The 16,924-nt window shown below is 59.3% G+C and overlaps 2 protein-coding genes across 2 annotated transcripts; one reads left to right on the top strand and one right to left on the bottom strand.

Annotated features, from left to right (window-relative positions):
* The first annotated feature begins 273 nt into the window (after positions 1-273).
* Positions 274-10,885, top strand: GPAT2 (glycerol-3-phosphate acyltransferase 2, mitochondrial). The gene is made up of 22 exons (XM_033100955.1): positions 274-331; positions 1,337-1,464; positions 1,616-1,729; positions 2,340-2,413; positions 2,777-2,881; positions 3,118-3,246; positions 5,387-5,486; positions 5,824-5,957; positions 6,270-6,369; positions 6,476-6,688; positions 7,010-7,126; positions 7,290-7,372; positions 7,612-7,730; positions 8,228-8,298; positions 8,425-8,683; positions 8,766-8,914; positions 9,024-9,101; positions 9,547-9,678; positions 9,748-9,868; positions 10,008-10,073; positions 10,289-10,344; positions 10,681-10,885. Exons 2-22 carry the CDS (start codon positions 1,402-1,404, stop codon positions 10,795-10,797), a joined length of 2,400 nt encoding a protein of 799 aa, XP_032956846.1. The 5' UTR covers positions 274-331; positions 1,337-1,401; the 3' UTR covers positions 10,798-10,885.
* Positions 10,886-11,115: 230 nt separating this feature from the next.
* Positions 11,116-15,875, bottom strand: LOC117019323 (fumarylacetoacetate hydrolase domain-containing protein 2A). Its single transcript, XM_033100954.1, has 8 exons — positions 15,653-15,875; positions 15,029-15,279; positions 13,631-13,847; positions 12,945-13,004; positions 12,585-12,747; positions 11,621-11,729; positions 11,449-11,536; positions 11,116-11,330 (listed from the first exon to the last, which is right to left on the bottom strand). Exons 2-8 carry the CDS (start codon positions 15,271-15,273, stop codon positions 11,268-11,270), a joined length of 945 nt encoding a protein of 314 aa, XP_032956845.1. The 5' UTR covers positions 15,274-15,279; positions 15,653-15,875; the 3' UTR covers positions 11,116-11,267.
* Between the last annotated feature and the right edge of the window lie 1,049 nt (positions 15,876-16,924).

The raw sequence follows: 16,924 nt of genomic DNA, 5'->3' as shown, positions 1-16,924 counted from the left end.
AAGAAAGCACGTCTGTGAGCTGTATTCGGCTCTCGTCTTGGTGCAGGCGCTCCCTGTGCCAAGTGTCTGCATGGGGCTGTGAGAACATTTGCAAAGTAGGAAGTGCCTTTGGGATGAGTCTACCAGAGCTCATGCACGGCAGGAATCGTGATCCTGGTACTGGCCTCATGGTTCTGAACTGCTCATTGGGAGAGGAGGAGCGACCCAGAGGGATTCTGGGAGGGGAAGTTACAGTCAGTCATCTGGCACTTCCTGGGTTCCTCCTCTGTGCGGGGTGGATGCGGGGCGGACAGATGAATCACTTGCATCCCTGGCCCTCAGGATAGTTAAGGTGATGTGGGGAAGTGAAACCTGGGCTCTGGAGGAGGCTCCTAGCCCAGCAAGCTTGGGCTGAGGGATCCAAGGAGGAAAGGAGAACCCTAGCTGGCAGTCCAGAGACATCATGGACTTAGAGCCATGGCAGAATTTGGTGGGATGGTGGGAAAGGACAAGGCACTTCTCCATGGGCATGTGCAGTGTGTGGTGGGGGAGGGTAATGTAAATACTGGACCAGACTCCCCATCGGGGACAGGTTGAGAGATTAAGATAGAGGGGTTTTTAGGGCCCAGTATCTGGACCAGGAGGGGTTCAGTGCTGTTTTATGGAATAGATGTTTTTGTTAGTTCAGGGGAATATCGTGGGACAGAGGGGCAAAGGAGACACCCAGTGGGATCTTCTGTGGAGACTGCTGTGTAAGAGGGGATCGATCATGGAAAAGTCTGACTTGTCCCCAAGCAGATGCGTGTCCCTTGGGGACAGGCCTGTGTGGCATTTCTCTGTGTTCTGACTCCCCACCTGTTCCCCACCTAGTACCTGGCCCACATTCCTGTCAATGGTTGAGTCGGTAGAGGGCCATCTTCTGGTGCAGAGGAGAAGGGCCGCTGAGCAGGACCCTGCGGCCTCCTGGCCATGCTCCTGTTTCTCTCGGCAGCCTCCTGCCTCCCTCCTGCCAACCTAGCCTTGTTCTCTCCCTCTGCACAGAAGGGCTCTGAGTCTCCAGTATAGTCCTGCCTGTGCTGGGAGAGGGCAGGGTGGCTGTTGACGGTAAGACAGCCAATCTCCATGTTAGCCTCAGATGGCCACTTGAGACCTTTTGAGGACAGCTGGCTCCTTGGTGGGACCAGTGGGTTTGGGGCGTGGCTTTGGTCTGAGCCAGCCCCCAGCTTCCAGCCTAGTTTTTGACCACTGCTAGCTTAGGTGTTGTCTGTCCTGGGGATGGGGAATTTGGGAGTGACTCCAGGAACCCCTAGTTGTGGCCCAGACTCCAGTATCCCCTCTATCCTCCATCTCTCCCCAGGTCAGGCTCCTGTTGTGAGAGGAAGAGAGGCACAGGTGGCCGGTTCTCAGATCTTATAGGCCCCCATGGACACCATCTTGGGAGCCAGACTCCAAACTCAGCAGAGGAGCAGCCGGAATGGCCGGGAGGTAACGTGGCCCCTCCCATCCCCAGAACACCCCCGCCACCCCCTGCCTCCCAACTCTCCTCCGGTGCCCCTCACTCCTGGAGTCCGCCCTCCCTCTCTGCTTCTGCTAAGGACTTCGAGTCTTCTCATCTCTCCCTGTGCTCCCTTTCCAGACCAGTCTGTGGTCCTCAGGCTTGGGGATGAAGCTGGAGGCTGTCACCCCATTCCTGGGAAAATATCGCCCCTTTGTGGGTCGCTGCTGCCAGACCTGTACCCCCAAGAGTTGGGTGAGTGATGTAGAGCTGGGCCCCACCCTGGGGAGCTTGGGGCAGCTTGGCTGTGGGAGCCATGGCCCTGGGGAGCAGCTTCCAGGCTCAGCCCTCCCTGCCCATGCGTCTGCTCTTGTCTTTAGGGGAGTGAGGCTGTGGGGCTGGCTGGCGGCCCTGGGAGAATTGGATGGGAGGTGCAGAGGGGCCTGGCAGGAGGCTGGGGTCTGACCAGGCCTGCACAGCCCAGCTGTTCAGAGTCACCAGCACTCAGCACAGCCTTGAAGACCTCCTGTGCGTCCATGTCATGCGCCGGTGCTGCTGGGAGCCAGGTCCTGGTGGGGACCCCGGCTCCATGCTCCTTGGTGTAGATGAGACCTTCACAGAGTCTCCGAGGCTACTCTCCAGAAGGGCGGTCCTGCAGAGAATGCAGCCCTTCCGTTTTAACCACAGAACCCTTTTTCCTGAGAATCTCAGGATCTTTGGGGAGATGCTGTGCTCCAGTCCTGTCTCCTGGTAGACAAGACAGTCTGCCAGGCTGAGACCACAGGACACAGAGCAGCGGCTGTTTTTCTTTGCTGGTTTGCGAAGGCCCCTGCAGGACATGCTTTCCCTGTCCCTTCTTGGACAGGAGTCCCTCTTCCACAGAAGCATAATGGATCTGGGCTTCTGCAATGTGATCCTGGTGAAGGAGGAGAACACCAGGTAGCCAGAGGAGGGGGCGGGTAGGGCCCTGCTTGGTGGTGTCATTTTCTTCCTCCCATGGGAAAGAAGGACCCCTGCCCTCTGCTCCATACCCACAGGCGGGAGAGGCAGGCTTGGAGCGCTCCTGAGGTTCTTCCTGTGAGCATTTATGGGATGCCCACTGTGTGCCAGGCCCCGAACCTGTACCCTGCCCAGTGAGGAGGGGGTGGGAATGGGGCCCAGACAGGCAGCTGCTTCCCAAGCTCAGGAGTTCCCGGGCCATGGACTGGGGTGTGAGCCCTGCCTGATGGCCTACTCTCTGTGGGCACCTACTGGGGGTGGGCCTTCTGAAGGCTCTTGCCCCTGCTCTGGGGCTGTGCTCAGGTTTCGGGGCTGGCTGGTTCGGAGGCTCTGCTACTTCTTGTGGTCCCTGGAGCGGCACATACCCCCCTGCTGGGATACCCCACAGAAGGTCATGGAAAGCACTAGGTGAGGAAGCAGGGAATGGGGTCAGGTTGGCACTTCTGGGACCCTTGAGGGGTGACAGAGGCTCTAGGCAGGGGTGGTTGAGAGGGCTTCTAGAGTGTTAGCTTTGCCTGGGGCCCTACCTTAAAGATGAAGGGTGAAGCCTGGAAGCTGTGCCTTGGGGAGGCTGCGGGGCTGAGGGCAGTGGCCTGGGGGACCTTAGACCTGCTCAGCCTGACACCACTGCCCCCACACTGTAGGGTGCAGAAGGTCATCTCAGGGTGGGCCCCAGCAGGGGCTGGGGAAGGCCAGGTGCCCAGCCGTGTGAAGGAAGAGGTGCAGCGCCTCCTGGGTCACATGCAGGCTCCACCCCGCCCTTTCCTGCTCAGGTAACTGCTGAGGGACACTTGTGTCTAGGCTGGGGCCTGTGCCCTTTCGGAGAGTGGGAAGGACTAGACTCCCTCCACGGGGAGCTGGATGGTGTGTTTCTCAGAGGGCCGGAAGGCCCCCTGATCTGGACCCTGAGACCTTTTGAGGATGGCAGGCTCCTTGGTGGGGACCAGAGGGTACGGGATTGGGCTTTGGTCTGAGCCAGCCCCCAGCTTCCAGCCCAGGTTCTCACCACTGCTGGCCTGGGTGCTATCTGTCTGTCCTGGGGGTGGGAATTTGCGGGTAAGTCCAGGCACCTCTAGTTGTGGCCCAAACTCTAGTACCCCATCATCCTTCCACCTCTCCCCAGGTTAGGTTCCTGTGGAGAGGGAGCGAGGCAGAGGTGGCTGGTTCTTACGGGCCCCCACGCTCCCTCCCGCGTTCCTTTGCGCCGTCTGAGCTCCTCTTAGACGCAGGTGCTGTTCCAGGGGGACCGAAGCGGTGCATAGGTCAGAGCAAACAGAAATACACATGGCTGCAAGGACAAGCGCTGGGGCTGAGAATACTGGAGGGGAGGAAGAGAGTTCTAGACCAGGCACGAGAGGGGGAAAGGAGCCAGCCGTGGGTGGGAGCAGTGGGTGGAGGGAGCAGTCCTACGAGAGGGCATTGTGTGAGCTGTGGCCACAGGAAGGAGCTGGCTTTGCTCACGAGGCTGATGTGGCGGGAAGCTGGCCAGCGAGGGAGAGCTGATGGAGATGAGATGAGAGGTCGAGGGACCTGTACGGGAAGCTTGGGTTTGATTTCTGGGCGCAGTGACAGCCCATGGAAAGGTTGTAAGCAGGGAATGACAACAAGATGAGTTGGGATCAAGAGTAGAGAACAGAAGACCAAATGGGAGGCTGTTTTGTTAATCCAGGTGAGACGTGCTGATGGCTTGGGTGCAGGGTGACAGTAGAGGCTGCAAAATGGATTGAGAAACCAGTCACTGATGGACTGGGGGTGGGGTGGAGCCGTGAGGGAAAAGGGAAAACTCACAGGAGAGCCTGTTGGTGGCTGAGCATCTGGTGGTAGGAACCAAGGGGGCAGGTTTGGGAACAGTGAGTTAGACCCACAGAGAATGTTCTGGATCCGTAATTTCAGACGCCTGACCTGCTGGTGGAGACAGGAGGCAGATGCTTATGTGAGTCTGGAGCTTAGCAAAGAGGTTGGGGCCAGGGATGTACGTTTGGAAAGTTGGCACATGGACGATGGTTAAAGCCAGGGGAGGAGGGAGCCACAGAGGGAGAGGCCACACACAGGGCTGTGCGCGTGGGGCTCAGCTGTGCCGAAGGTGCTGAGAAGTCAGCTGACCAAGGATAGGAAGTAGAGGAGGTTGGTGACTGTGACCAGCCCTCCACGCAAAGCTTCCTCGACTTTGTTGAGACTTCCAGTCCCCTGAGCTGGCCACCAGCCCCTCCTGGTGCAGCTGCGATTCCAGGGCTCCCCGTGATGATAGCGCCCCTGTGAGGGGGTCACTGGGTACAGCCCATTCTGTTTGAGCCCGGCTCCTGCCTTCCTGTACCTGAGCCGCCTGCCATTGCTAGAGAAGAACACACCTGCTAGACCTGCTTCCTTCTGAGTGCGAGTCTCCCAGGGGCACGATGCACTGCTCCTTCTCAGCCTTCCCTACTGTCAGCTGCTGCCATCCGATGAGGACGGGCTGCTTGTCCGCCGCACCTCCGTGCTGCCTGCGTCTACGCTGCCGTCCTCGTTTAAAGCCCCTCCCTCCTTGTATCACCAACTCCCTCCCTCCTTTTTATTTCACCTTTCTCAGCAGTTTGCAAAGAGCAGGCCAGGTTATGTCTTGAGAGTCTCGGTTCTCTAACCCCTCTGGGGTAAACTGAGGCAGGGAGCTGGTCTGAAGCTGATGTGAGGCAGCTGCACCATGAAGGTCTTTGGGGGAGTGTCAGCACCTCACAGGCAGGGGCTCCGATGCCAGGCTCACCTGCCAGTCCCAGCACCACTTAACTTTCTCCACTTCTCAGCAGTTTCTGTAACCTCTGAGCCTCACTTTCCTCTTCCGTGAAGTGGGGGCAGTGGTGGAAGCCCTCTGCGATGCTGGGGGCCCTGCCTCGTGGGTGGTGCCCGCCACACCTCACACTGGGCCTCGCTGCTCTGCAGGCTGTTCAGCTGGGCAGTGTTGCGGTTCCTGAACTGCCTCCTCCTGAACGTGCAGCTCCACCAAGGCCACCTGAGGATGGTCCGCAAGGCCGCCCAGGCGGTAAGCCCGGCCTCCAGTGGGGTGGGCCAGCGGGCCAGAGCTAGGCCAAGCCCTAGGTCAGGACAAGCCCCCTGCACTGATGAGAAAAGGCCACCACTCTTTGATGACCTTCCCTTGACCTTCTCTTCATGTCTCATGGGCCTGCTCCCATGGAGCTTCCCCTAAAGTATTTTCATCCTGGTCTTAACAACCATACATCAGCGTGTCACCATTAGGTTGTGGACAGAGTTCCTCCCCTTTTGGGAAATGCTCAGAGGAAGAACTGTCAACGCGAACCCTGCATCCCTCTGGATGGGGTGGGGTGAGCTGACACTTCCCTCTGGCTCTCCCCGAATAGGGCTCGCCCCTTGTGCTCCTATCTACACACAAGTCACTCCTGGATGGGATCCTGCTGCCTTTTGTGCTGCTCTCTCAGGGCCTAGGTGTGCTCCGTGTGGCTTGGGACCCCCACACCTGCTCCCCCATCCTCAGGTAAAAGCCTTGTGCCCCTACACATAGGTGGGCAGATTCCCCAGGCTGGGGCAGGGGTGAATGGGGACGGGGGTGGGGTGTGCCGGCAGCAGCTCCCCACAGGTCCTCTTCCTGGCTACTTTGCTCCCTACCTTCTACCAGGCCAGCCTGTGGGCTCAGACGGTCAGCTATGGTTCCTAGAGCCACGCCTGGCCTCAGCGGTTCAGGCAGGACCCGGGCTGGCTCTGGGGAAGTGAAGCTCTCAGCAGCCTCTGCTTGGTCCCCTCTGCTGAGCCCCTTTCCTCCTCTGGCTGTCTGCCCTGTGCTCCACAGAGCTCTGCTGAGGAAGCTTGGGGTGCTTTTCCTGCCCCCGGAGACCAACCTCTCCCTGGACAGCTCTGAGGGGGTCCTGGCAAGGGCTGTGGTCCACGCGGTGAGTACCTGCAGTGCTTGTGTTTTGGGGTCAGGCCAGGGCATAGGGGCTGTTGCTGCTCTGGCCTTGACACCTGCCTCTGCCACCACCTCCCCACCCTCTTCAGGCTGTGGAGCAGCTGCTGGTCAGTGGACAGCCCCTGCTTATCTTCCTGGAAGAGCCCCCTGGGGCCCAGGGGCCTCGGCTGTCAGCCCTGGGCCAGGCCTGGCTGGCACCGGTGGTGCAGGCAGTCCAGGTGGGCGCTGTCCCAGATGCTATGCTGGTGCCAGTGGCCGTCACCTATGACCTGGTTCCAGACGCTCCACGTGACACATTCCATGTGAGACCCCTCTGCCCCTTGGATGTCATCTCCAGACGGGAGGCGTACCATCGTGTCCTGTGGCCGAGTGCCCCTCAGGGCTGGGGTGGGGGTACTACGGAATCTGCCCCGACAGTCCCCATCCTGTGGGGCCTGCCCAGGCCACTGCACTCATCCTGTTTCATCCTCAAAAGACCCCACTAGGGAGGGATTTCTCCCATTTCATGGATGAGAAAACAAGCTTGGAGAGGTCATGTCATGTGCCAGTGTGGGCCCAACATGAAACTAAGCAGAGAGCAGTGCCCCAGACGAGCCAGCCCCCTCAGCCCCCCCCTCCTGCAGGCCGCACCCCCCCTGGGGCTGTGGACAGGAGCCCTGGCTGTCCTGCGGAGCCTGCGAGGCTGGTGCGGCCGCCGGGTCTGTGTCCGTGTGCACCTGGCCCAGCCCTTCTCCCTGCAGGTATGGAGTCTTGGGCAAAGCTGGGAGGGCCTGAGGTCTGTCCTGGGGCTTCTGGCAGCCTGGCCCTCAGAGCCACTGCGGGGACAGCCTTGCCTGCCTCTGTGAGCTGTGTGCAAGTTTCCTGGTGGGCGGGCAGGCCGCCTGAGAGCCTTTTCCTGGGCAGGAATACACCAGCAATGCCCGAAGCTGCTGGGGCAGCAGGCAGACCCTGGAGCAGCTGCTGCAGCCCATTGTGCTGGGCCACAGGTGGGACACGCAGGCGGTTCTTTGGCCCAACACACAGGCACCCCCAGTTCCAGCAGCCCCTCACCAGATACACCGGGTCATCTCATCTGAGTGTGGGAGTGGTGGAGCCCGGGCGGGACTTGGGCCCCAGGAGCTGGCCCTGGGCTGGGCTGACATCCTCATTTTTGAGAACTCTGGGCTTCCCCATGGCTGTCTTGTCTTGACGTTGGCTCCCCTCACCCTGTGATGTTTCTATCCAGTACTGTCGTCCCAGACACTGAGAAGGAGCAGGAGTGGACCCCAGTAAGTGGGCCCCTTCTGGCCCTCAAGGAAGAGGACCAGCTCCTGGTCAGGAGACTGGGCCGTCACGTCCTGAATGGTGAGGGCAACTAGGTCTGGGCCTTGGGGGGAGGGTCGTGAGCCATCCCTTCTCTCTGGGTTGGTGGGGTGTCGGGTGCGAGGGAGCCGCTGGTGAGTGCACAGATGGCCGCCTGAGCTGCGGAGGGCCGGCTGTGTGGGGCAGATGCCCGGCTGCAGGCCACCCACCCTGGCCCTGCGGAGGGCTCCACTTCCCCGGAGCCTGGTCTCCTGAGCCGACTGAAGTGATGCACGGGAGGGACTTCCCACTGCCTGGCACAGAGGGGACTCTGAGCAGTGATTGTTACTGGCAGAGACTGGGCCTGTGGGAGGCAGGCAAGGGTGGTCCCTGAGGACCAGGCGGGCCTGCTCTCCCCATCCCAGGGATGGAGTTGGGTAGGGGATGGCTACTGCCAGGAAGGCAGGGGACCACTGTTCTTGGCCCGACACTTACTGGGTGGTAGAGGACCAGCTGCTGGGCCTGGGCACCTGACCAGCATCCCCCCACCCCGGCCTCAGCCAGCGTGGCGAGCTCTGCGGTGATGAGCACGACCATCCTGGCGTCTCTGCTGCTGTTTAAGCACCAGAAGGTAGACACCGGGGTGGGCGGGGCGGGGCTGGGCTGGGCTGGGGTGTGGCCAGGGCGGGGCCGGGGCGGGGCCGGGGTGTGGCCAGGGCGGGGCCGGGGTGTGGCACTGCCCGCCCTGCGCGCCCAGGGCGTGTTTCTGTCCCAGCTCCTGGGGGAGTTCTCCTGGCTGACGGAGGAGACGCTGCTGCGTGGTTTTGATGTGGGCTTCTCAGGGCAGCTGAGGTGCCTGGTGCAGCATGCGCTGAGTCTGCTGCGGGCGCAAGTGGCTGTGCTGCGCGTCCATCGTGGGGACCTGCTGGTGATAGCGCGGCCTGGCCCAGGCCTCGCGCACCTGGCGCACCTGAGCGCGGAGCTAGTGCCTGCATTCCTGAGCGAGGCTGTGGGCGGTGAGTCCCCGCTGGCGCTGGGGCTGGGGCGTCGGGTGAGGGAGGCAGCGGCTTACTGCCTCATGCCGGGCCCCTTCCCCAGCCTGTGCGGTGCGCGCGCTGCTGGCAGGCAGAGTGCCACCTGAGGGGCCCTGGGAGCTGCAGGGCGTCGAGCTGTTGAGCCAGAACGAGCTGTACCGCCAGGTGCTGCTGCTGCTGCACCTGCTGCCCCAGGACCTGCTGCTGCTGCAGGTCAGGCCTCGTCCACTGCCCACCCTCTGGGCCAGCGCCGAGGTGGGAGTGGTGGGCGTGGTGGGAGGGTCCCCCCCAGCAGCTCTCCTGAGGCTGCCTTTTCCTCCAGCCCTGCCGGTCTTCCTACTGCTATTGTCAGGAGGTGCTGGACCGGCTCATCCAGTGTGGGCTCCTGGTTGCGGAGGAGGTAGGCCGGGCCCTGGGGACAAAGCCCCTGTCTGGGGCTGGCCTTCCTCAGCCTGGAACCCGGAGGGACAGCCACGCCCCCTCTGCCTGGCTAGGACACAGGGCAGCCTGGGTCCCGCCACTGCCATCCCCCGAGGCCTCGGGACTTGCTGACCCGCACTGGCCCTGGGCTGTGTCTGTCGTGACAGGACCGCACAGATGGACCCCTCAGGTTCTCTGTGCACCTCTTGCCCACACATTCCTTGTGCATGGGGCTGTGGCCCTTGAGGCGGGTACCCACCTGCTCTCGCCCTGCAGGTTGGCTTCACAGGTCTCGTGTGGCCCAGGGGGCCCTTTGGGCTCCCTCGGTTTGCTTTCACTGGCTCCACCTCCGTGTGCCTGGTTTAGGGGCTCGGGGCTGAACCTCGGCCAGCCTGCCAGGGACCAATGGCTCCTCTGGCCCCCAGACTCCAGGCTCCCGGCTGGCCTGTGACACAGGGCGACAGCGTTTGAGTGGCAAGTTGCTGTGGAAGCCAAGCGGGGACTTCAGTGACAGTGACAGCGACGAGTTCGCGGAGGCGGGCGGCCGGCACTTCAGGGTGCGTTGGGAGGGGCCCCGGGAGGCGGGGAGGCGAGGGGGCTGCCCTCACCTGCCTGTCACCCTCCAGCTCAGTCAGCAGTCGCACTGCCCCGACTTCTTCCTCTTCCTCTGCCGCCTGCTTAGCCCGCTGCTCAAGGCCTTCGCACAGGCTGCCGCCTTCCTGCCCCGGGGCCAGCTGCCAGACACAGGTGAGGCGGGCACCCCTCTGCCTGTGCTCAGGGAGGGCGGGGCTAGCTGCCAGACACAGGTGAGGCGGGCACCCCTCTGCCTGTGCTCAGGGAGGGCGGGGCTCTGCCTGTGTCCAGCCTAGGTCCCCTCTCCCTGCAGAGTTGGGCTGCGCAGACCAGCTCCTCCAGTTCTTACAGGCCACCGCCCAGGAGGACGGCTTCTTCGGTGAGTCCCAAGTAGCAGGAGCCACACACGGCCCAGGAGGCAGGGGTTTGCTGCCCCCTGCTGGGCACGACAGCCCTACTCCAGGAAGGAGGGCTGCACAGTAGGCCTTGGGGGGCAGTCTGAGCCCTGCTTGGGTGGCTCCTTTCAGCAAGAGGAAGAGAAGCCTGTGCTGGTGCTGTCTGCCTCCCAGGGCCTCACTTCTTTCTTTCCTCCAGAGTGTGCAGACCCAAGTCTCGCCATCAGGGCTGTCTGGACCTTCAGAGACTTGGGGGTGAGAGGGGCCAGTCTCACCTTTCCCTTGTCCCCCTGCTTCCATCCCCTGCCCACACCCTGATAGAGCTGCTCAGGGACGCCCACCTGTGCCCACCCCAGGCTTTCCCCAGTGTCTCCCAAGGGTAGCTATGGTGATGGGAGTTGGAGAAGATAGGATGGTTTTCCTGCCCCTCTTGGTGTCCCAAACCACTGCCTCATTCCTACTCCCAGGTGGGATACTGGGGGTTGAACACAAATGGGTGGCATTTGTGTTCAGACCCCGAGGCCTAAGGGGCCAGAGATCTTACCACGGGTGCCCCCATACTGAGTGCTCACAGCCCTTCTGCGTGGCCAGGTCCTGCAGCAGATGCCCAGCCCTGCGGGTCCCATGCTCCACCTGTCCCCTACATTTGCCAGCCGGGACAGTCAGGAGAAGCTGGAGCAGTTCATCCGGCAGTTCATTTGTGGCTAGAACGGGGGGGTGGAGCCCATGCTGAGACTTCGCAGCCCCATAACACACACAGCTGTGCCCTGGCGCCGGAAGACAGGCAGCTGCAAACCCTTGGCTGGACTATAAAAGTGTTCAGGTTCCATTGACCCTTGCTGTTTGTTGCTTTCTCCATCCTTCAGTGGTACACGAGGGGCCTGGGCAGGTCTACTTCCCAGGCCCAGCAGTGTGTTTTTCACGTGTGCAGGAAGCATCTGTTCTCCTCTCCCGCCCCACGACAGCACCCTACCTTGCTCCCCAAAACCAACCATAAAAAACACAGTAGCAGAAGCCAAGTTGCTGCTTTGGCCTGAGTTTATTGAAGAGGAGAGCACCCCCTCCTCCTCTGCCTGGACAAGGAGGCTTGAGCGGGCTGAGGCCGGGCCTCCCCCGTGCTAGGTGAGTGGGACCGGATGGCCCACCTATCTTCCGTCCAGGGCCTGCGGCAGGAGCTGTCATACCACCTTGTTGATCATGACACCTAGTTCTTCAATCTCACACTGGACTTCATCGCCCTTCTGCAACAGAGTGGCCACCGGGGTGTCACCCTCAGTCACACACACACCTGCACACACAGGCCTGGATTCTGGACCCCACCTCTGGTCCTTGTCCCTTTCCTCCTTTGAGCCAACCTACCTTGAGAAAGACAGGTGGTTTCCTGAATACACCAACGCCTGGGGGGGTCCCTGTCAGGATGACATCCCCTGGATAAAGAGTGACGAACCTAGGGCAAAAGGGCCTGGTGAGATCAGGGACCGAGGTACCCCAGCCAGGATGGAGGGCTCAGCTCAGGGTCCACCCCACGTACTGGGAGACCCAGGCAATCAGCTCTTCTGTCTTAAACACCATCTGGTTGGTGTTGCTGCTCTGGACCACCTCCCCGTTCACTCGGCAGCAGATCTTTAAGTTGTGTGGATCTGAAATGGAAAACAACACCTCGGGGTCCTTCCTGTTCTTTCTCAACCCGGCCTGCCAGTGGCCACTTGGGTGAGTTAAGGAGGGGGTGTGTCCCAGACCTGCCAAGGGGAAAGAAAAATGGCCGTCTACCCACCGCAGAGGCTGCTGATTGTGGATATAAGGAGACTGCATGTAAAGCAATAGAGACCCTGGCGCTTGCGGGGGTGTACTTTTTAACACTTCACTTTGTGTTGCACCCTCACAAACACACCCCTTAGAGCGGCTGGAACAATCTACCTTCACTCAACTGCACAGGGTGGCGTGAGGCTCAGCTGCTCAGACGTGCCCCTCCCCCGAGTGGCCACACTCTGTCTGGCCTCTGCACACCATCTCCTCCTGGCTCCCGGTGCCCTGGCTCTGGTAGCTGGTGCTGCCCTGGTCACACAGCAGCTGGGCAAAATCCTGCCCCTTCCCATCTCCCTGACTGCAGAAAATGCACAGGCTGTGTGACTGCCATACTCTGACACTCAAGGGCCAGCTCTGCTGCTTTCCCACCTAGACGCCCAGAGGGTGGCAGCTGGAGGAAGGCTGGCGCCCATCAGGGGGCACTGTTCTCTGTAATTCACTTCCTGAATGCAGATTTACCAGCTCTGCAGCTGTGGTCCTCTAGGGGTAAGGGGATGTGGAAGGAGGCCGGCTCACTGAGGACTCGCGGCCCGGGTTGAGACTTGCCCTAAGGAATCAGTGAAAGGAAGCTGGGGTGGGGCGGGCTCCATATCGAGCCATCACCGCACTTCCACTTCCTGAGCGCTGCTTTTTCTTTGCTCTGATGTATCTATGCAGAGCAAGAGTTATGTGGGCCGTCAGAAACTTACCTGCTACACTGTCCTTGGTCACCAAAGCAGGGCCCAGGGGGCAGAAGGTGTCAAAGGTTTTTCCCAGCAGCCACTGCTTCCCATTGCGTTTCATTTGCCAGTCACGAGCACTCACGTCATGTGCCACAGTGAAGCCGGCCACATGAGCCATGGCATCTGTGGCCTATAGGGGGCAGGGGATTTGGCCAGGTTGGAGGTTATAGCACGGTGACGCTAAGCCCTGTAACAAAGCTTTTATCCTATGCTAGTAACCAGAGCTCGTCAAAGGTGGTGGACGAGGGACAAGGCAAGTGCCCCAGCAGGTAGGGGCTGACCATTTTCCAAGGCCAGGGGTAGCGGGCACCACCCCTTCCTTCTCACCTTGATATGCTTGCCGTTCCTTCCGATGACCACGGCCAGCTCCACCTCCCAGTCCACTTCCTGTAGAGTGGGAAAGGAGCAGTGAACCGCCTGGCCTGGGGCGTGGGCCCACGCTGGGGCTGCACGCGGGCCTCAGAGCCTGGCCCCGTCATAATCACCACGAACCACAGTGGGGTGGGTGTGACTTGCAGACCCGTAAACTTCACGCAGTGGCATGCAGCACCACTAGATGCAGGCACAGCGCCTCATGGGATCAGAGGAACCGCACTTGTCTGGGGGCTGAGTTTAAAAATCATTCTGGATACTTCCAAGAAAAGATGGATACCAAGTGATAACAGATAGCTCTACCGTGCGCCAGGCACCATTCTAGCGCTTTAATGTATTAACTCACTTAAATGGGGAAAATGGCCAATTCCAGGTCCACACAGCACAAGAGGAGCCTGGGCTAGCATGGCCAGAAAGCAAGGAAATGCTCAGAACAGTCATGGGGATGGGGGACAACTTGAAGCCTCCACATTGGCCAAAATGAGATCATTTTCATATCAAAAAGAATGTAAATGATGGGTTATAACATGTATAAGCCCCCGCAGTTTCTGTTTAATGCACTACTGAGCACCAGACGGCTGGATGCTGCACACCTTGTGATGGACCCCAGTGACTCGAGAGGGCAACGGAGAGACACCAACCTGGCTCTTGGGCGGGAGGACAATATCATCGTAGGGTCCCACGATGGAACTGGCAAACTTGCTGAAAATGATGGGCTCCTTGGGCACCGGCACGTTCTGTTCCTTGCAGTGGTCCACGTAATTCATGCCCACGCACACCACCTTGTCTGGCCGTGTGACTGGAGCCAGGAAGGTCACCTCTGACCGTGGCAGGACTGGCAACTGGGCAGCCAGGGCTCTGAAGAGACCAGAGCGGGAGAGAGGGGCTGGCTGGCAACAGGCTGGCAGTCCTGGGGTGTGCTGGGAAGAACCTGCAGCAACTACAAGTGTGGCTGTTTAAAATATATTTTCTAGATCTCTCGACTGTCAGTGTCAGTGTGAAAATCAAGGCCAGCTATTGTCTGTCCTTGGACATCAGAGCACTGTTTATTATTTATTCTGTGTGGATTTCCTTTTCCCCACTGGGTAATACACGTCCATATGAGGGAATTCAGAAGGTGGAAAGGGGAATAATTGGAAAGGTCTTTCTTCTACCCCGTCTCCTCGTCACCCTGCTCCAGCAGTGGAGACACACTGTCCTGTGAAGTTCACAACTACTCTACGTATACTCTTCTCCCACCATTTTCTATGAATGATAGCAGACTATATATACCTTATTTAAAAGATATATATTTTAAAGATTTCATTGTAACAGTATATAGCTCCTCTTTAGTCATATGACTGCAAATTACTGCACTGTAAATACACCCCCAATTCCCTATTGAGGGATATGGAAGTAGGTTCCAATTTGGAAGAATATGAAGTGTTGGCAATATACTCTTGCCAACACTGTGTGTTGTCAAACATTTGTATGTTTGCCAGTTTAAAAGGTGCAAAGGATACCTCAAAGTGGTATTTCATTTACTGTTCACCCACACCTTTAGACCAGATCCATAGGGCTCCTGGCTTCAGTGAAGCCCCCACCTAATCTAGCCCAAACCCAAGAACCATCTTTAAGAAAACCTCTTTGCAGTCCTTGCTCCCCTAAGGAGCCGAGACTCCAATCACTCCCCCAGCTCAGCCCGTGATCCCGTGAGCCTGGCCCGACAGCGCAGGGCGCCCACGCTGCTTAGGACCCCAGGTCCCAGACCTCTCAGGAAGGCAGCAACTTCATCCCCCAGGGCAGGCAACATGATGAAGGAGAGTTCTGGCCTATCACTGAATCTCTGGCCTCCCTGGGCCTGTTTCCCCCTCTAGAAACTGAAGCTGCTGTCACATAAGATTTCTAAGTCTGTTCACTAAGAACAGGTGAGAAAGTTGAGGTCGCCCTGCTCCCTTGCAAAAGAGCTACCTACTGGTTCTGCTTCCCTGGTAGGGATGGCGTTAGGAGGAGGCAGAGGGGAACAGGGCACTGCTACAGAGTGATGCTGCCTGGTTTACCTTCTCGCCACTGAGAGAGCGGCCTCTCCCTGCTCCAGGAACTCCAACATTGTCTTGGGCAGTGTGGGGTCAAAGGCGTTGAGGTTGATGACCCCCCCGCCGTTCCCTGACTCCAGGCCCAAATGAGGTCCCATCAGATGGGATGCCTGGAACTGCACCAGCCTCATCTCTCTGGAGGGTTGGAAGGGCCACCGCTGAGCCTGCAGCAGAGCCGTGAGCAGCCTCCTTCTACCAGAGAACAGCATCAGAGTCTACGGAGAAAAAAGCGGGTTCAGGGGGCTGGGGCCAAGAGCCACCACAAAGATCCCCCCAGTTTCTCCAGCTGCAACCCAAATCCCTTTGCCCATCAGCCATTCCTGGCACACCACATGGAAGTGGTCTAGATTTAGAAGTTATTTACCCCATTACACTTTATAAGGTGTTTTTTTTGTTTTTTTCCCCTCAATGCATGTAATGAAACTTTTCTAGAGGAGCGACTACTTCATGCCAGGCCCTAAACTAGATGCCAAGGAGTCCGTCCTTCATCCTGTGGTTTCTGAAAGCGCGCACTGTACCTGGGCCAGTCCTGCCCTCCGCCGGAGGCCTCGCCGGGGACTGCCCCGCGACCGCCCGAACCCGACCTACCTGGCCTGGGCGGCTGGTCGTGCGGGAGCCCCGCGCTGTCGGGCCTGGCTTGCGGGACTGGGAAATGAGCTCGGCGGGCGCCGAAGCACTAGTGTCACGACCAATGACCGCGACCAGCCCGGGGACCACCGCTGCAGCGCGTCCCGCAGCTCCTCTGATAAGACCTCGGCCGAGGCGGCGCTCCCTGGTGACATCACAGGACGACAGTGAACAGCAGGGCTCCTGTCCGTTCCCGGAAGTTACGTAAGGAGGGGCGGCCCCGGCGCTGGAGGCCAGGTTGTCCACTCCGCGGACCTGCAGGCCTGTTCGTGGAAGCCGCGCTCGCGAGCCGCACTGCGCCGGGTGCTCTCACCGACCCGAGAGCGAGCGCTTCCTGACATTTTGCGCCCTGCGCCCCGCGCTGGCCTCCCCCGCGTCGGATCCCTGACTGTGGGCCGGGCACCTTTCTGATCGTTGGGGAAATGTGGTGGAAGAAACCAAATTAGAGCGCGCTGACAAAGACAAATCTGTTTGTCTTCTGATTCCGGCATATCATCCAGAGGAGCCTGAAGCAGGAAATGCTTTGCTCAGGATGACACAGGCAGTGAGGAGGAGAACCAGCATTCTTGACCCCAGGTCCAGCCTTTTACACTCTCAGCGGCCCTGTCTTCATATGCACTGTGCTGGGCACAGGGCAGGATAGTGGGACGCATAAGCTCCAGCGTCAGAGAATAGCCGCTCTAGTGGAGAGGTGGTTGAATTAATCAGGCAGTTACAACCCAGCCTTCCAGGCCTCTGGCAAATGAAGATGTACGAGTATAAGAGGCTTTGGGCAAGAGGTCCAAGACTTAATCAACGATCAGCTCATCAAGGGCTTTACTTGTCCCAGGAAGGAGTTTGAGCCTTATCTAAGCACACAGGAGGCCACTGGAGGGTCCTCACAGGGGATGGTTACACTTGTTTCTGAGTAGTGTTTTCTTACTTGAGGAAAGGCGTCTGGGTGAGAATGGTAGAGGTGAGAGCAGTGGTGACTTGGTGTGCAGCGGAGATGATGAGTCCAGACATGTTCAGGAGGTAGAACTGACAGCCCTCAGTGATGACAGAAGTGCAAGGCTGCTTCCTAGGTCTCTGGCCCGGTAGATGGCAGTGCTAATTCATGGAAACAGGTTGTAGAGGGGCAGCGGTCTGAGGAGAGGATGCCGAGCTCAGTTTTGGATGGACTGTATTTAACATACCTTTTGGGACATTCAAGGGGGGTACAGCAGAGTGGGCAGTTGGAGACATAGGTCTGGA

This window comes from Rhinolophus ferrumequinum (assembly GCF_004115265.2).
Source record: "Rhinolophus ferrumequinum isolate MPI-CBG mRhiFer1 chromosome 13 unlocalized genomic scaffold, mRhiFer1_v1.p Super_scaffold_3, whole genome shotgun sequence".
NCBI lineage: Eukaryota > Metazoa > Chordata > Mammalia > Chiroptera > Rhinolophidae > Rhinolophus > Rhinolophus ferrumequinum.
This window is presented reverse-complemented; position numbering and strand designations above follow the sequence as displayed.